We start from the raw sequence: 14,019 nt of genomic DNA on the forward strand, positions 1-14,019 counted from the left end.
GATGACCAAGGAGTCCAGGACATGGCATGGGAGGGTGGTGTTCCTGGACCACTGTGCTGGCTCCACAAGGGACACAGGCCTTAAAAGCTCCAAGGCTGGGGGCCCCTGGGGAAACAAAGGCCAGACCAGACTGTCCCAGGGCAGGGACACTTCCTCAGGAAGGAAGGAAGTGAGCACAGCCCAGTAGGAGGGAGTGGGGAAGCACAGCCATGACCCCCATTGTTTCCAGCTTTGGGGTCAGCTAGGGCAGGCCCAGCACAGGGAGTTCCCCCACACTGGGACAGTGGTGATGGGCTGCCACCCAGCATGGCAGAACCCTGGCCTTGGGGCAGTCAGTGGGAGGGACAGTGGAGGACGACGATAGGGCCTTATGCCTGGCATCTTACTGGGGAAACGGGAAGGTGCCCAAAGAAAAACTACAAGTCCAGGCTGCAGAGGGTGATCCTGCTTCACACTTGACAAGTTTAAACCTCCAAAAGACAGGTAGGCCAACTTCCCAGACCCAGCAGCCTGTGTCCTTGAACTCCCTCCTCCCTTACTGGGAGATGGGCTGATGGCCAAGGGCTAGGCCTAGTAGAGAACCAGCCTCATAGCAGGACCTGAGAAGTGTAGGCCAAATGTCCACAGGGAGCAGACTGCAGGTGAGAAGACAGGGCAGAAAGGACCAGAGGAAGTATTGGGTAGCTGAGCTTTACCTGCTGGAACAGAAGCCCCAAGCCTACTCTCCTGGTAGTGCAAGTAGGTTTGGGCTGCAGAGCCTCGCAGTAGGTCAAGGGCAGTGGTACCCACTTGGCTGCTGTCCACCTAAGGCTGGGCCTTGGAGGTCCATGGGGCTCAGGCTGTGACCTCATGTGGCGTCAGCTGGCACAGCTGGGGGCAGGACAACTGTTCCAGACCTGTGTGTGGTCACACTCTCACCTCAGGTCAGGCAGATGGGGCCAATCCCTACTGAGGTACTCCAGGGCCTTCCAATTCCAGGGGTCCCCGCTTATTGAACACAATACACAAGTATGAATGGCTCTCCATCCTGAGGGGGTCTGCAATGAGGTCTGTGTGAATACACTGCCACCTGCTGATTGTAGCTGGAATGGCCGCAGGCTAGGCTCATGCTCACTCTGGGCCTCGCTGGAGATGTGGGCGACAAGAGTCCCCCACCCAGGCCCACCTACTATGCCCAGGTGGTGGTCTAGATACTGGGTATCAAGCCTCAGAGATGTCATTCTTGTATGCAGGGTCTACAAATAATTTTATTGAACAAATAACACAACAGCCTTCCTAGATTGAGGGCTACCCTCCCCAAGCCATTTCTCACACGCTTGAAGAACAGAGTTTGCACAGTAAGGAATTAAAAAAAAAAAAAGTCATTTTTATGTAGAAATCAGACTCTGCCCCAACATCATGGACTAGACTATTTACAAGCTTTCACATTTTAAGTATTCCTTTATGATTGTTCTCTCCTTTCTGTCCCTACCCAGGGCTCCAGTACTTTTCTCTTACTGATCCTGAAGGGATGGGTATACTGTAGGGGAATGGGTGGTGGGCTCCTCAGAGCTACTGGCACCAGCCACAGGGTGCTGTTCCTTATCACAGGGGGGTGGATGTGTAAGGGCAAGGGCGATTAGACACAGTAGGTGGGATGTGGCAACACCCCATAGGCACAGGCATCCAGAGCCCTTCCTGATCCCCATCCTATGCCCTCTCAGTTGGGGTAGGGGTCAACAACTAGTTGCAGTGGGGAGGGATCAGCCCAGCCCGGGGTAGAGGGAGAAACCTCCCACACCTATTAACAGCCAGCAAACTGTCCATCCATCTGGGGGTGGGAACAGATGGGCAGGTAGGCAGGAAGAATCAGGCTTGTTCTGCCCCCAGCTTCTGTCCAACACAGGAGGAATCGAGGTAGCAAACGGCTGAAATGCTCCAACGAGAGGGTGAAGGAAGTGAGGGAAAGGAAGTTCCCACTTGTGTACAGCTCCCACAGCCCTGGGGCTGGAAAAAGGCAGACCTTACTTGTAAAGTGCTGTAGCCTCCAGCAGGGCTGGGCCCTAGGCAAGCTTGGAAGAATGCAGGCCAGGCAAGGGCACAGGAACCAGGCATTCCTGAACAGCATATGCCCTGCCATGCTCCTTGTAGGGATTGCTGGGAAAGGTGGACTGGTAACTCCGCCATCAGCCCTTGCCAGCCACCAGCCACCTCTTGTCCACATACAAACCAACACCCAACCAGCATTGTAGGACTGCCCTGCTCACAGTTGAAGGTTCCGGGCCAGTGGAGTTTATTCACGGTTGTGGCCCCAGCCTAGGTTCCTCAGTGGAAGCCACACCTTGAGCCTGGGGGTTTCTTGCTGGGGCAGGGGGTGTTTATGCCTGCCACCCCCCAGGCTCACACCTCATAGAGGATCACAGGGAAATCCACGTGGATGCGGGGGGGATCCAGCTTCACGATGCCCTGCCATGGAAACAGAGGCTAGTGAGGGCCAGCTCAGGGCCCCTACTCCAGGAAGCCTTCCTGTTCCTCCCAGCTCCTCCCCCAAGAGCCCCCACCATAAGAGCAGACCCCATCTGGGTCTACCTCCACACAATCAACATAGGCTCTATGACCACTGCCCAGCCCCTCACCTGAGGAATCAGGTTCTTATGTACCCGCCTCAGCTTGGCCCGCTTCTGCCCGTTCTTGGTGACGATTGTCTCCTCATAGAACTCGTGAGCCAGATCCCCATCCTCGTCATAGAACATGGAGCTGTGCAGAGGGAGAGGGGAACGGGCTGGGCTGGAGCCCCAACCTAGTCATGGCAAATGCCACAGACCACAGGGAAGTATGCCCTCCCCCAAATGGGGAGGAACAACCTTGGTGGGAGGAAGGGAGGTTAGTATGCCTGGAGAATCCCTTGCTTAGTATCTGGGGTATACCAAAAGGAAGTGGGGAGTGGGGTGGTGGCCAGTGCTACTCTGTCAGATTATGAGAAGAGAGGCCATACCAAAAAATCACTGGTTTGTTCAGAAAAAGTAGCCGTTCCATCAGGCCCTTGCCTTCACCCAGGGCTTCTAGAGTGGGCAGGATGGTGGCCTGGGCATGTTGGTCTCACTCCAGAAGACACTGCTGGCCCAGGGCCAAAGCCTGAGATAGCAGATGCCTGAGCTAGGAGGGAGCCTAAAGGGAAAAAGCCTGCATCCTCCCCCATCCAGGTGGTTGATGCAGCCAAACTGCCACTGTTGGGGTCCCCCTAGTATCTACAGCCAAATCTCCAGCATCACCTGAGTGTCACTCCCCAGGGCCCATCACAGCGAGGCCAATCGAATGCTCCTGTCTGGGCCGCTTGGGGGAGGGGGGAGGTCAGTGCTCCAGATCTGGGAAACATACCTGGGTGAGGGTCTTTTTCCCCAGGCCCCATCCCCAACGCTGGGGGCCAGTCCTGCTTTCCCGGCCACTACCCAGAGAGGTCCAACCCCACCACTGTGGGGAACGTAAACAGACAAAACAGAGGGTCATTCTCCCCGAGAGAGAACTGGAGGTGAGGGAGGATAGGAGCCTTCAGCTTGCAGGCTGGGATGGATGGGATGAAAGGAAGAGGTTCTGAAGTCTCAGGGAGGCCCTATCTTAGCTTCACCGTGAGGAGGGCCTGCCCAGGGACAAGCCTCAGGCCCACTCTTCTCCTCGGGAGACCTTCAGAGCAGCCAGGCCGCCAGGAACCGACTGCTCGGCTTTCCCCACCCCTTGTTCCTCTGGGAGCCTGAAATATGGGAACCGTCCTGACTCGGGTGTAGGGGGTACAGCGGCGGGAGCGCCCCATGACGCGGGGCACCCAGCCGCCCGTCTGTCCTCCCGGGGGCGGAACCCCACGCCCTTACCCGCGGCGCGTGAATACGAAGGGGGGCACGACTCGGCCTCGCGGTCGCACCAAAGCTTGCTCAGCGACAGCCGCCTCCGGGCCGCCGCCCCCCGCCGCCGAGGCGAAGGGCCACAGGCCCCGAGCTTTGGAGCCGCTGGCGCCCATGTCAGGGCCGCCGGCGCATGGCGGGCCCCGCGGCAGCTTCGCTCTCACAGGACCGTCCGCGCCGCCATGCCCCGCCTAGGCCTCCGCTCGCAGGTGCCGCCGCCGCCGCCTTCCGCAGGCTCCGCTGTCTCCACGGAAACCTCACTTCCGCTTCCGAACACTGCGTATGCTCCTGCCTCTGATTGGCTGCTTCTCTCGTCGGTCCGCGGGGCTGGGCTAATAGCTGCCCTCAGATGCTAGGTATCCCAGCATGCACTGCGAGACGTCAGGTCCCAGCAGGCCACGCCCTCTCCAGCTGGAGCAGCTCACAGTCTGGAAAGCGGTGGCTGTGTCCTCCACCTGGTTTCTTCGGCTTGTACTGCGGCTCCGAAGTCCCCGACCCCCAGAGGTCAGGCTCAGCGAGCCTACCCAACCAAAGCAGCACTTTAGGGCCTGACCCTAGGCCAGTTTGGGCAGTGCCCGTCTGCCCTCATTCTATCCCCACACCGTTTTTACGATCCCCACTGTGGCACATGGCAAAGAAACTGAACCTAAGGAAAATTAAGGAATTGGCTTAATGTAGTTGTATATCTACATTCAGGGCTGAAGAACTTCAAATTCAGAATTCTTTCCAGATCCACCAGAAGCCATGCTTCATGAAGGCAAGAGTTAACATATCTGTACCTTCGGTGCCATGAGCAGTGTCTGATCCACAGTAGTTATCTCAATATTTGGTGAAGCGCCTTCCACAGCTTGGAGTGTGTGGTTTCCCTAAGCTCTGGCTGCAGCCGATGTTCTTTCCCCCACCACGACCTGAGCCCCGGGGTTTGAGTGATGACTCAGTACATATCCATACACCACATCCTTCACAAATTTGTCCCATGGTCCCACTTGAAAAGGTGCTCTGAGCCTGTCCATCAACCTCGGCAGCCACTGGCATGAGGGGCAACTGCAGATGAGGGCCCATAATAAAGAATCCAAAAGCAGGAGAATTCTTAAATCTTTATTTAGCCAATTCTCTCAGACCCCAGGCCCTGATGACTGTCACCCCCACCCCTTCCCCCACAGGAGGCATTCAACTGAGGCCACAAAATATTACATACATTCGCACACATCATCAAAAATACCCAAGGGAAAGACCCTGGCTTTGACTGGCAAACAAGGCACAGACCTGGGACAGTGCCCACACTCACACAGACCCTGGCACAGGGACATCCTCCTTGGAGGAGGCAGAGGCACTGTTGTTGCACCATGAGCCAGCACTCCCTGACCCCAGGGTGTGTGAGGAGCCAGAGGGTGCTGTAGAGGGAACCCTAGACTCTTTCTTGATGCCTGTCTTACCTTAAACACCCACCCTCGGTTCTGATAGGACTGTCCTGAGACCCCATCCAAGACCCGAAACACACAACCTTTCACCATAGGTGAGGGCCCTCATCCCTGCAAACATGACCCTATTCTGTTTGTAGGGTCTCCAAGATTCTCATATCTGAGACACAAATTAAGGAGACTTCTGTCTCCTCTACCCCTGCTGCAAGCTTGGAGCAGCTTCCCAGGGCAACCCTGGCCCACCATGACCCAGTACACAAAGGGCAGAAGGATGTAGAGCCATGCTCTGCTACACCCACTGGTGGACACAGGGGGCCAGCTCCTTCGCTGTTCTCTGGGCTCATTCCCCCAGCAAGAGAGGGCCTCCATGCACACTCATTCCTCGGGCCACATGGCCCTTTGCACACTCACACGGCACGCCCTTGGCGCTGCCTACTCTCCTCCTTCCACCCAGGGGTACGAGAGGTCACCCCAGGGGGCAGGCATGCAGGGCTTCCTGGATCTTCTGGCGGCAATACGAGTACTTCTGCAGGATCTGGCGGAGATGTTCCTCTTCCTCCCGCTGCAGGATGCGTAGGAAGTTGTGTAGCTCAGGCATGCTGAAAGCATCCCACTGTAGGGGGAGAAGGGAGACACAGGCTACAGCAGGCCACTGCCAAACCAGCAGACTCTCCCCAAAGAACACCAGTGCATCCCGATCACACAACTAGGATGGGGCTTTCTAATGTCAGGTTCTTGCCTGAATGGTCTGTGTTAGGATTCCCAACAACAATCCATATAGAAGATGGGCCCCACAAAGTAGGGCAGTCACCTCGTGGACAGGCAACCAAACCAAACATTCCCTAGTTACTTTTGAACAGGTCATGCCCACTCTCTCTGAGTTTGATCTCACTCTGCAGATGCACTACCTTGGAGCTGTACAGCTTCCAGGTAAAAGGTTCTAATGCCTGAAGCGGGTGCCTGCATGTTGTCCCGTGCCCATCTGTGTGGCTTTGACCTGGTCTGAGATCAGAATGCCATCAGATGGACTCCTGCATCTCCTGAGGACTTTCCACAATAGGAAAGAGCAGTGCGCCAAGACAGTTCTTCCTGGCTTCTTGGGACAAGCCCTAGACCTTGGCATGAGTTTCCTGGAAGCCTTCACTTTAGCTATAAGGCTCATGTATTCCTGGAGAGGCTTTGCAGGGCTTGTCTGCAGCCCTATTCCTCTTTCAAGCCTGCAACCCACCAGTCCTGCCCAGTCACAACCAAGAAACTAAGGAGGGCTGTTACTCACGTTCACCTCCCCAGAGTCATTCTCCTTCAGGACAAAGCTTAGGGCCTTCTCACTGGGCCCTGCAAGGAGCCGTAGCCGTAGGGGCTGCTCATCATCTGACAGCTTCCGGAGGTACACTGAGAGCCAGGCAGGGGGAAGGGAGTGTTTGATTAGAGGCAGACCCAGCCCCCTCAGCTCCTACGTGCACAGGCACATGCATATATACCCTCACACATGGTGGGGTGGGGTGGGAAGCCCACCTTGGCCATGGCGCTCAGCCCGCTCAAAAAGTGCAAACTTGCGGGGGTCATCCACCACCAAGAACTTGCGCAGCAGGGCCTCGATGACCTCGCGTGCCCGTGTGCGTGACAAGACATGCAGGTGCTTGACAGCATCCTTGGGCAGGTAGAAGGAGGTGCGGCGTTTCACAGCTGTACCCCGCCCTGGGCCCCGCCGGGCATCCTGCAAGGAGGGTGGCTTCTTGCTGGCGGGAACTGAGACAGGGCGCACCAGCTTCAGTTGAACCTTGATGAAGCCTGTGTAGGAGCCATCCTTGTTCTAAAGAGGAGAAACCAAACCATGACTAGATGCCAGATGAGATGGAACAGACTTGGGCACTACCAGTCCACTTGGGGCTAGGCTGGGTGTGAATAAATCACTGCTAGGGTCTACCCAAGAATACCTCAGCTGTGACCCTTTGGGCATCAGGCAAACAGTTGGGTTCCTGTCTCTCTCCAAAACAGGCTGTCAACTCACCAGGCTCATGAACAAGTTGCTGTTGATCTGGCCATTGTACTCCTTGATCTTCTGCTCAATCTCAGCCTGAGAAAGGTCAGGTGTCTCCCACTCCACGGGCTCATCCTGAAAGATGGGCAAGCATGGACATAGGATCCTTATGAAACCCATTCCTCTGCAATGCATGTCACGGGCAAGGAGGTAAGCCCTGGGTGGACCACTCTGAAAAATGGCCTGTGGGAAGCCTTTGGAAACTGACAACAAAGTTTGAGGCCTGATGAGAAGAACCCATCACTGCCCTTGGTTCTGCATGCTATGGATGGAGACAGCTAAGGCAGAATCATTTGGCTTCTCTGCCACCTGCCTGGAGCCTCCTCAGCACTGGGTGAGGCCCTAAGGATACCTTAAAACCAAGGCAACGAAAAACACAAGGCTAGGAGCCAGGAAAAGATTGGGGACTCTGAAAAGGAACAGCTTGATCCCAGCACCCTAGTTGGATGGGGTCAGGGTGTACCCTGGAGAAGACAGTCCACTTTGCCAGTCTGCCCTGGCCATGGCCCACTGCAGGGTGAGAGGTATGGGGAATGGTACACACCAGGAGCCCAGCCACCAGTGGGCAGGAGGAGAAGGGCAACATCTACAACCTTAACCTCCTTGGTGGGGGACTTGGGCCAGCCCTGCATGTCTCAGACATAGTGAGGAATCCACTATGACATGCCATTTGATCTTGACCCAATCTGCACAAAAGGCAGCTTCAGGCCAGGCTCCAATCTGCCAGAAGTTGGCATGGGCAGCCTCCTGGTAAAGCCTGTCCCACAACTGCCAAACAGGGAGGCTTATGTACCTCCTCTCTGCTGTCTAGAGGTTTAGCCCAAAGGTGTTAGCTTTACCACTCAGCCCTTCCTCTGTTCCTCCAGGGACTGGATTCTTGTCTGAAGGGTGGAGTATGGGCCAGGGCTTCTGCCAAACTCCCTTGGTCCCATTGCATCACCCTTACCTCCTGTTGACGTCAGATAGGCCCTAGTAGGAATGAGAGTGTCACAGACACAGCTGAGATCATCACTGACCAATGCCTTGTCCCAGGGGAGCTCCCATCAGAGGGTCTCCTGCAGAATAAGCTTAACCTTGTGCTCAGCTCTGAGCCCAGGACAGCCAGGCTTCTTCCTGACTACTGCCTTGGAGCGCCCTAAGCTTAAACCGTCTCAAGGGGACAACAGGAAGGACAGATGAGGGGGTAGGGTAGAGTCCACAGCCTTTTAGCAGTATGCTCTTTATCTAGAACCTGCTGCTGTTCAGTGGCCAGCAAGTACATGGCACTGAGGACTGAGACTGGGGGAGGGGTGGGAACTGCACCCTATTTGCTTCCCCAAGTTTCCAAAAGTCTCCTAGATGGAAAAGAGCATTGAGAAGTGAAAACTCTAGGGACTTCCCTGGTGGTCCAGTGGTTAAGACCCCACGTTCCCAATGCAGGGGGCTCAAGTTCCATCCCTGGTCAGGGAACTAGATCCTGCATGCTGCAACTAAAAGATCCTGCATGCTGCAACGGAGATCCTGCGTGCCACAACTAAGACCTGGAGCAACCAAATAAATAAACAAGTAAATATTGAAAACAAAAGAAAACAAAAAAACTCTAGCAGAAACCTTGTTGGAGACAGTGGGAAACCCTGTAGGACTAGTAAGAACAAATGGTCTGCACCCTGGAAAACAAGGGATCTGGGAGGTAAAATAAGGGCTGGAGGTTGGGAATAAAGGGTGGATGTGTTTGTTCAGGCCCAAGGAGAGGGCCTGAGACAGGAAGAAGTACCCCAGTGGGAAGGAGTGTCAGGATGGAAGGGGTGCTAGGGGCAGGAGGAAAGCTGAGCAGACTAGTGCCAGGGCAAAAAGGAAGAGAATTCTACTTACACAACAGGGTGATCAAAGAGATGGCACTAACTCATTCCCCTTCCTTGTGATGGCTCTGAGCTCTAGCCTGGGTCCTTCCTCTTCCCTTCCTGGGTTATCCAGGAGCCCTGAGCTGGGATGCAGTGACCTCAGTTCCAGCCCCTTCCCTTCTCCAGGTGAACCTCCCTCAGTATCTTTATTCACAAAACAAGGGACTTGGACTGGAGGTACTGCACTGTCCTCCCAGGATTCTAGAGGAGGAAGAGTATCTTTTTCCATTTTCCGAAGCTGACTGCTAGAGGAGGATTCCAACAGCTGTCCCAGAGGGATACCATGGAATTTCCCTTCTGCGACACTATAGCCACCCACCTTCTACTCTGCCACTGTCCATAGTGACTGATGGTTTTATTTTACATACAACTTGGGACGCCCCAGCCTCCTTTTCAATTGGTTAGTGTCTTGTGGTTTTCTCACCTTTCCACAATGGAAGATGGCTCAGGCCTGAGTGACACACGGACAGTCCCAGGGATCCACACTCAAACCTTGTACCCAAACTCTGGGCTCAGCTTTCCAGGTATAGAATTTTCCCCTAAAGAGTTATCCACAACTCCCTTTTCTTGACTCATGTAAGGAGTTCTGCCCCACTGCTGCCAGGTATACTGAACTTTACTTCATGGTCCCCATCTCTCTTTCCCGATGCCCTGACCAGGGTGCTCTTCTGAGGTGTACCATCTCCGGAACAGTGATCTGAGCCTGGCGGCCACACTCATGGCACACATCACAGAGGTCTCTGATGATGGGGACACCTGGGAGACTCCGAGAGGCACAGCTGCTCCAGCACTGCAATTTATAGTCCTGGATTAGTAACCCCTATCTCTCTTGACCCCTCTCAGGGCATTTTACAATCTAGCCTTCCCCACCTCTTGTGGATAAAGTGCTCCTGGATGCTTACAGTCCAGAACAAGGCTTCCTTCCCATCCATTCCCAGATCCCCTTTCTCCAGGTCCGCTCTAACTTTACTATATATGCTGCCCAAGCGAGCACTCCTGGTCCACTGCAGAGGAGGGGAGGCTCAGAATCTTCCACAGTCCGTAGCTGGTGACAGGCCAGGACCGGCAAGAGATGGGGACCACGCTGCCTCCATCCAGGAGTGCAAACGGAGGGGCCTGGACCTTCCCTTGCCTCTCTCCTAAACACCCTTCTCAATTCCCGGCGAGGACTCCTCCCCCTCCACTTCCTCCTGGTCCCCCAGAGAGGGGGTGGGAGCGCCCGCACGCGGAAATAGAGGTGTTAGTCTAGACTGCGCAGTCAGCCTTAGTAATCGGTGGATAATGCCTGTCCCTGGTCTACCCCATGCCACTTAGCTGCTTCCCCTGGTTCAACCGGTCTGTGACAGAAACAGCAAGGCCTCAGCTCTCAGTACCGACGCGCTGAAAGCCCAACACACGGTTCCGAGTGCTGGCCCACGCTCACGGCAGGCAACTCGACCCAAGGGCTGCCCACAAGTTCTCGACCAGGCAACTTACTGGGGAGGAGCGGGGTCCCAGCGACCGCCCCCAGCCCGCTTCCCGCAACCCCCGGCCCCCACCTGATCCCGGCGCGGCCTGCGCGCCAGTGAGGTACGCGCTGTGAAGTACTGCTCGAGCTCTGAGTCCGAGTCCTCCTGGCTGCAGTAACCACTGCTTGTCGTGCTACTCCAGGTCATCTCGAAAGAGGGAGTCCCCGCGTCCGCCTCGCCCATCGCCGCGCCCGCCGGTTCCAGTGCGCCCGTAGCCTCCCACCACCGCCCCAGGCGCGTGTGCGCGTGCGCCGGAACCAGTGTCCGCGCCGCAACCGTTAACACTGAAACGTAGACAGCGCGGATCTAGCTCTCATCTCGTTGGAGGACGAATGTCGAAGGGCGGGGCCACACGCGCCTCGCCTCCAGGAATGATCTCATCGCTCTGGCAGCTCAGCTCAGCTCCGCCTCGCAGGCCCCACCTCCCACAGGAAACTAGTTGGAATGTGTGCGCATGTGCATCAGCGTGGCCTCAAGACCGGATGCGGCTGTGGGAAAGTGCGGAAATTGTGCTAGCTCGGAGCCTCGGTGGCTCCGGGCGGTAAGGGCCGAGTCAGCACCACCGGCACCCCTTCGAGCCCGCGCGCAGAATTAGCTACTCTCTGCCGCCAGGAAGTCGGCTATCAGAACGTTCATTGCGCGTAGCGCCAGGCGGCCCTAGGGAACGCCTGCAGCGTGGCCCGCTCGTCAGCGCATACCTGCCTTGCCTGTAAGCTCCCCGGTCCCACGCTCACCACATTCGTGTCCCGCTCCAGCGCCGGTTCCCAGCCCAGGTCCCGGGGTCCGCAGCAGTCTAGGCAGACGAGCGCGCGGCAACGGTAGTGGCAGGTGAACTTGCAATCTGCAGAGAGGGCTGGCCGTGAGGCGGAGGAACCCCAGCACCAGCTCGGAGAAGCGTCCCGAGGGCAGAAGCGAAGCCCCGGGGTGAAGGCCGTTGCTCGCGGTGTTCTGCATGATCGGCCTTTTTTCAGGCCCCGTTACCGCCCACTGCTACGCAGATCTTAGAGTTGGTCCCCCGGCGTCTTGAAACTGGCGGGAAGGCCTCAGGCGGTTAGGGATCCAGGCCTGCTCAACAGTTGCATTTCTAGAGCCTAGGGCAGAACTTCCCCCTTCCTCATCAGCGTCCCTCCCTCCGCCCATTTACTTGAAGGGAAAAAATTAAATACTTTTAACCCAGTGGCCCCCCTCTAGTTGTCATTTGTTTCTACTCCCCTCACACCAAAAACTTACCAACACTGGTCTACAAACACTCTTAATTCCTCGCCTTCACCCTCTACCCATTCCGGTCAGGCTTGCCCCTCCCTCCAGGAAACTCCTGCGCACCGCCGAATCCGGCGGTCCCGTCTCCGTCTTCACCTCCTCAGCATCGTCTGATGCTTGCTCCCGGGGGCCCCCATTACCCCGGTTTTCCTCCCACCCCCCTGCAGCTCCTGCTCAGCTCCTTTAGTTCTGTTTCAACTTCTAGATCTAATGGTGGAGTGTCTGAGGCTCAGTTCTGATCGCTTCCCTTCTCTGTGTACGCTGACCTACCCCAGATCCAAGGCTTCCATCACTGACCTCCCCACTGAGATCAAATCCTATGTGTCACTATCTTCATTTGGATGTCTAATAAACATTTCAACCCAACATGCCCAGAATTTAACTCACTTTCCTACCCCTTTTAATTCTTCACTTTTCCTCACTCTTACCCTTGCCAGTGTTCCTCAGCTCACCAAAAGTCGCTACCATTCTCCCAGTTGAGGCAAAACAAAACCAAACCACCTCAACTCATCCTTGATTCCGCTCTTGTTTCTGCCTCTGACACACACCCAAATTGTCCTGTTTTTCATTTCCATGGCCACTTTATTTCTCCTTGGGAACACTGCTGTATCCGAGCCCTTGTTCATGCTTTGTGTTCTGTCACAACTCCCAGCTCCTCCCAGCTGAATAAAGGACAAACTCCTGTACTAGATGAGAGGGTCTCCAGGCACACACAGGCTTGGGACACCTTCCTTAAGTTCCTAAATGGGCCAGAGCAGTGATTCTCAACCCAGGCTGCACATTAGAAGGATTTGTTTTTAAAAATTGCTGGTACACTCCCAGTGATTGAATTAGCAGGTCTGTGGTAGGGTCCAAGCATTGGAGGGCTGTAAAAGCATTCCAAGTGATTCTAGCTGGTATATAGCCAGTGGTAGAGCAACCTCTGCTTGCTGGTGATTCCTGGGAAGGCAGAAGCACCAGCTAGTGTGTGGCTGTGTTTCATGTTTTAGCACCTGGTTGACTGAACTTGCAATAGGTATCTGCTAAATACTCAAAACTCCTGCTTGCAGCGGGCCCACCCAAGGTTCTGACTTTTTCCAGGCCTTCTCCCATAGGTGAGTAAATTCCCTTCACGGCAAGGATTCTGCAGCAGGACTTGGCGAGTGAATCTTTGGGAAGGGACGGGTGTGGGAATATGAACTCAGAGACTGGTAGGCACAATGCCTTTCTCAAGAAGGGCCAAGGCACCCTTTAAAATTGAAAGCAGCACCTTGTTATTCACAGGCAACAGCCTCTGCCTATGTCCCAGACACAGGTGGAGCTTGGCAAGGTTATAAACCATCGGCCCGCACTCTCTTATGCTATGGGGTAAAGGTAACGGACCTTGTCCGTGGGAACTGAACCCGCCAACCCCCTGCGTCCCAACGGCCCTCAGCGACGGTGCTGCCCCTTGGCCACCCGTTTGTCTCCCGCCAGCGCACAGGGCCGCTACTCACGTGCGCACTGCAGGCCCTTGCGCACGACGCCCCAGATGAAGTCGCCACAGAGGTCGCACCATGTGTGCGTAGTGGGCCCCGCGGGCTGGAAGCGGTGGCCGCGGCCTGGGACCAGCTGCCTTGCGGCGTTGCGCGCTGTGCCCGGCGCGATGCGCAGCGCGTTGGCACGCTCAAGCCGGGTGCGGCCCGGGGCGGCGCACCGCGCGGGTGCCAGGTCCCGCAGCTCAATGAGCTCAGGCTCAGCGGACATGGCCCTGTCGGGCCAGGAGTCCCGCCGGCTCTGGGCTCAAGCGAGCGCGGGGCGGGCGGGGCAGCGGGGCGGGCCCCGATGCGGTGCCGCCCCCGGGATTCAGGCAGAGCGGCGGGAGAGCGGAGGAGAGAGGCGCAATGGAAACCTGGGCGCCCGGGCTGTGTCGGCCCGCAGGCGGAGTGGGGCGGCGGGCTCAGCGAGGGGCTGCTCTCGCGGAGTCCCCGCCCTCCGTTTCCTATCCTCCCTTCATCTAGCGAGCAATTCCCCTCCCCCTAACAACCACGACGACCTCAAAGGGCCACGCGGAAA

The 14,019-nt window shown here is 56.3% G+C and overlaps 2 protein-coding genes across 6 annotated transcripts; both read right to left on the reverse strand.

Annotated features, from left to right (window-relative positions):
• Positions 1-1,227: 1,227 nt before the first annotated feature.
• On the reverse strand, positions 1,228-4,117 carry TUSC2 (tumor suppressor 2, mitochondrial calcium regulator). 2 transcript variants are annotated; one of them, XM_027120915.1, is made up of 4 exons: positions 3,846-4,117; positions 3,358-3,450; positions 2,616-2,736; positions 1,228-2,445 (listed from the first exon to the last, which is right to left on the reverse strand). In XM_027120915.1, the coding sequence occupies exons 1-4, from the start codon at positions 3,989-3,991 to the stop codon at positions 2,380-2,382; spliced, it is 426 nt and encodes a 141-aa protein (XP_026976716.1). In that variant the 5' UTR covers positions 3,992-4,117; the 3' UTR covers positions 1,228-2,379. The 2 variants fall into 2 exon arrangements, with proteins under 2 accessions (XP_026976716.1, XP_026976717.1); XM_027120916.1 differs by lacking the exon at positions 3,358-3,450.
• Positions 4,118-4,957: 840 nt separating this feature from the next.
• RASSF1 (Ras association domain family member 1) lies at positions 4,958-13,909 on the reverse strand. 4 transcript variants are annotated; one of them, XM_027120908.1, is made up of 6 exons: positions 13,461-13,909; positions 11,460-11,566; positions 7,308-7,412; positions 6,812-7,109; positions 6,573-6,688; positions 4,958-5,909 (listed from the first exon to the last, which is right to left on the reverse strand). In XM_027120908.1, exons 1-6 carry the CDS (start codon positions 13,708-13,710, stop codon positions 5,763-5,765), a joined length of 1,023 nt encoding a protein of 340 aa, XP_026976709.1. In that variant the 5' UTR covers positions 13,711-13,909; the 3' UTR covers positions 4,958-5,762. The 4 variants fall into 4 exon arrangements, with proteins under 4 accessions (XP_026976709.1, XP_026976711.1, XP_026976710.1 ...); XM_027120910.1 differs by lacking the exons at positions 11,460-11,566; positions 13,461-13,909 and adding exons at positions 9,642-10,007; positions 10,756-10,853; XM_027120909.1 differs by lacking the exons at positions 11,460-11,566; positions 13,461-13,909 and adding an exon at positions 10,756-11,177.
• Positions 13,910-14,019: the final 110 nt, after the last annotated feature.

The sequence above is a fragment of the Aethalodelphis obliquidens genome, unplaced genomic scaffold (genome assembly GCF_003676395.1).
Source record: "Aethalodelphis obliquidens isolate GAN/ISIS:26980383/991018 unplaced genomic scaffold, ASM367639v1 scaffold22, whole genome shotgun sequence".
Classification (NCBI taxonomy): Eukaryota; Metazoa; Chordata; class Mammalia; order Artiodactyla; family Delphinidae; genus Aethalodelphis; species Aethalodelphis obliquidens.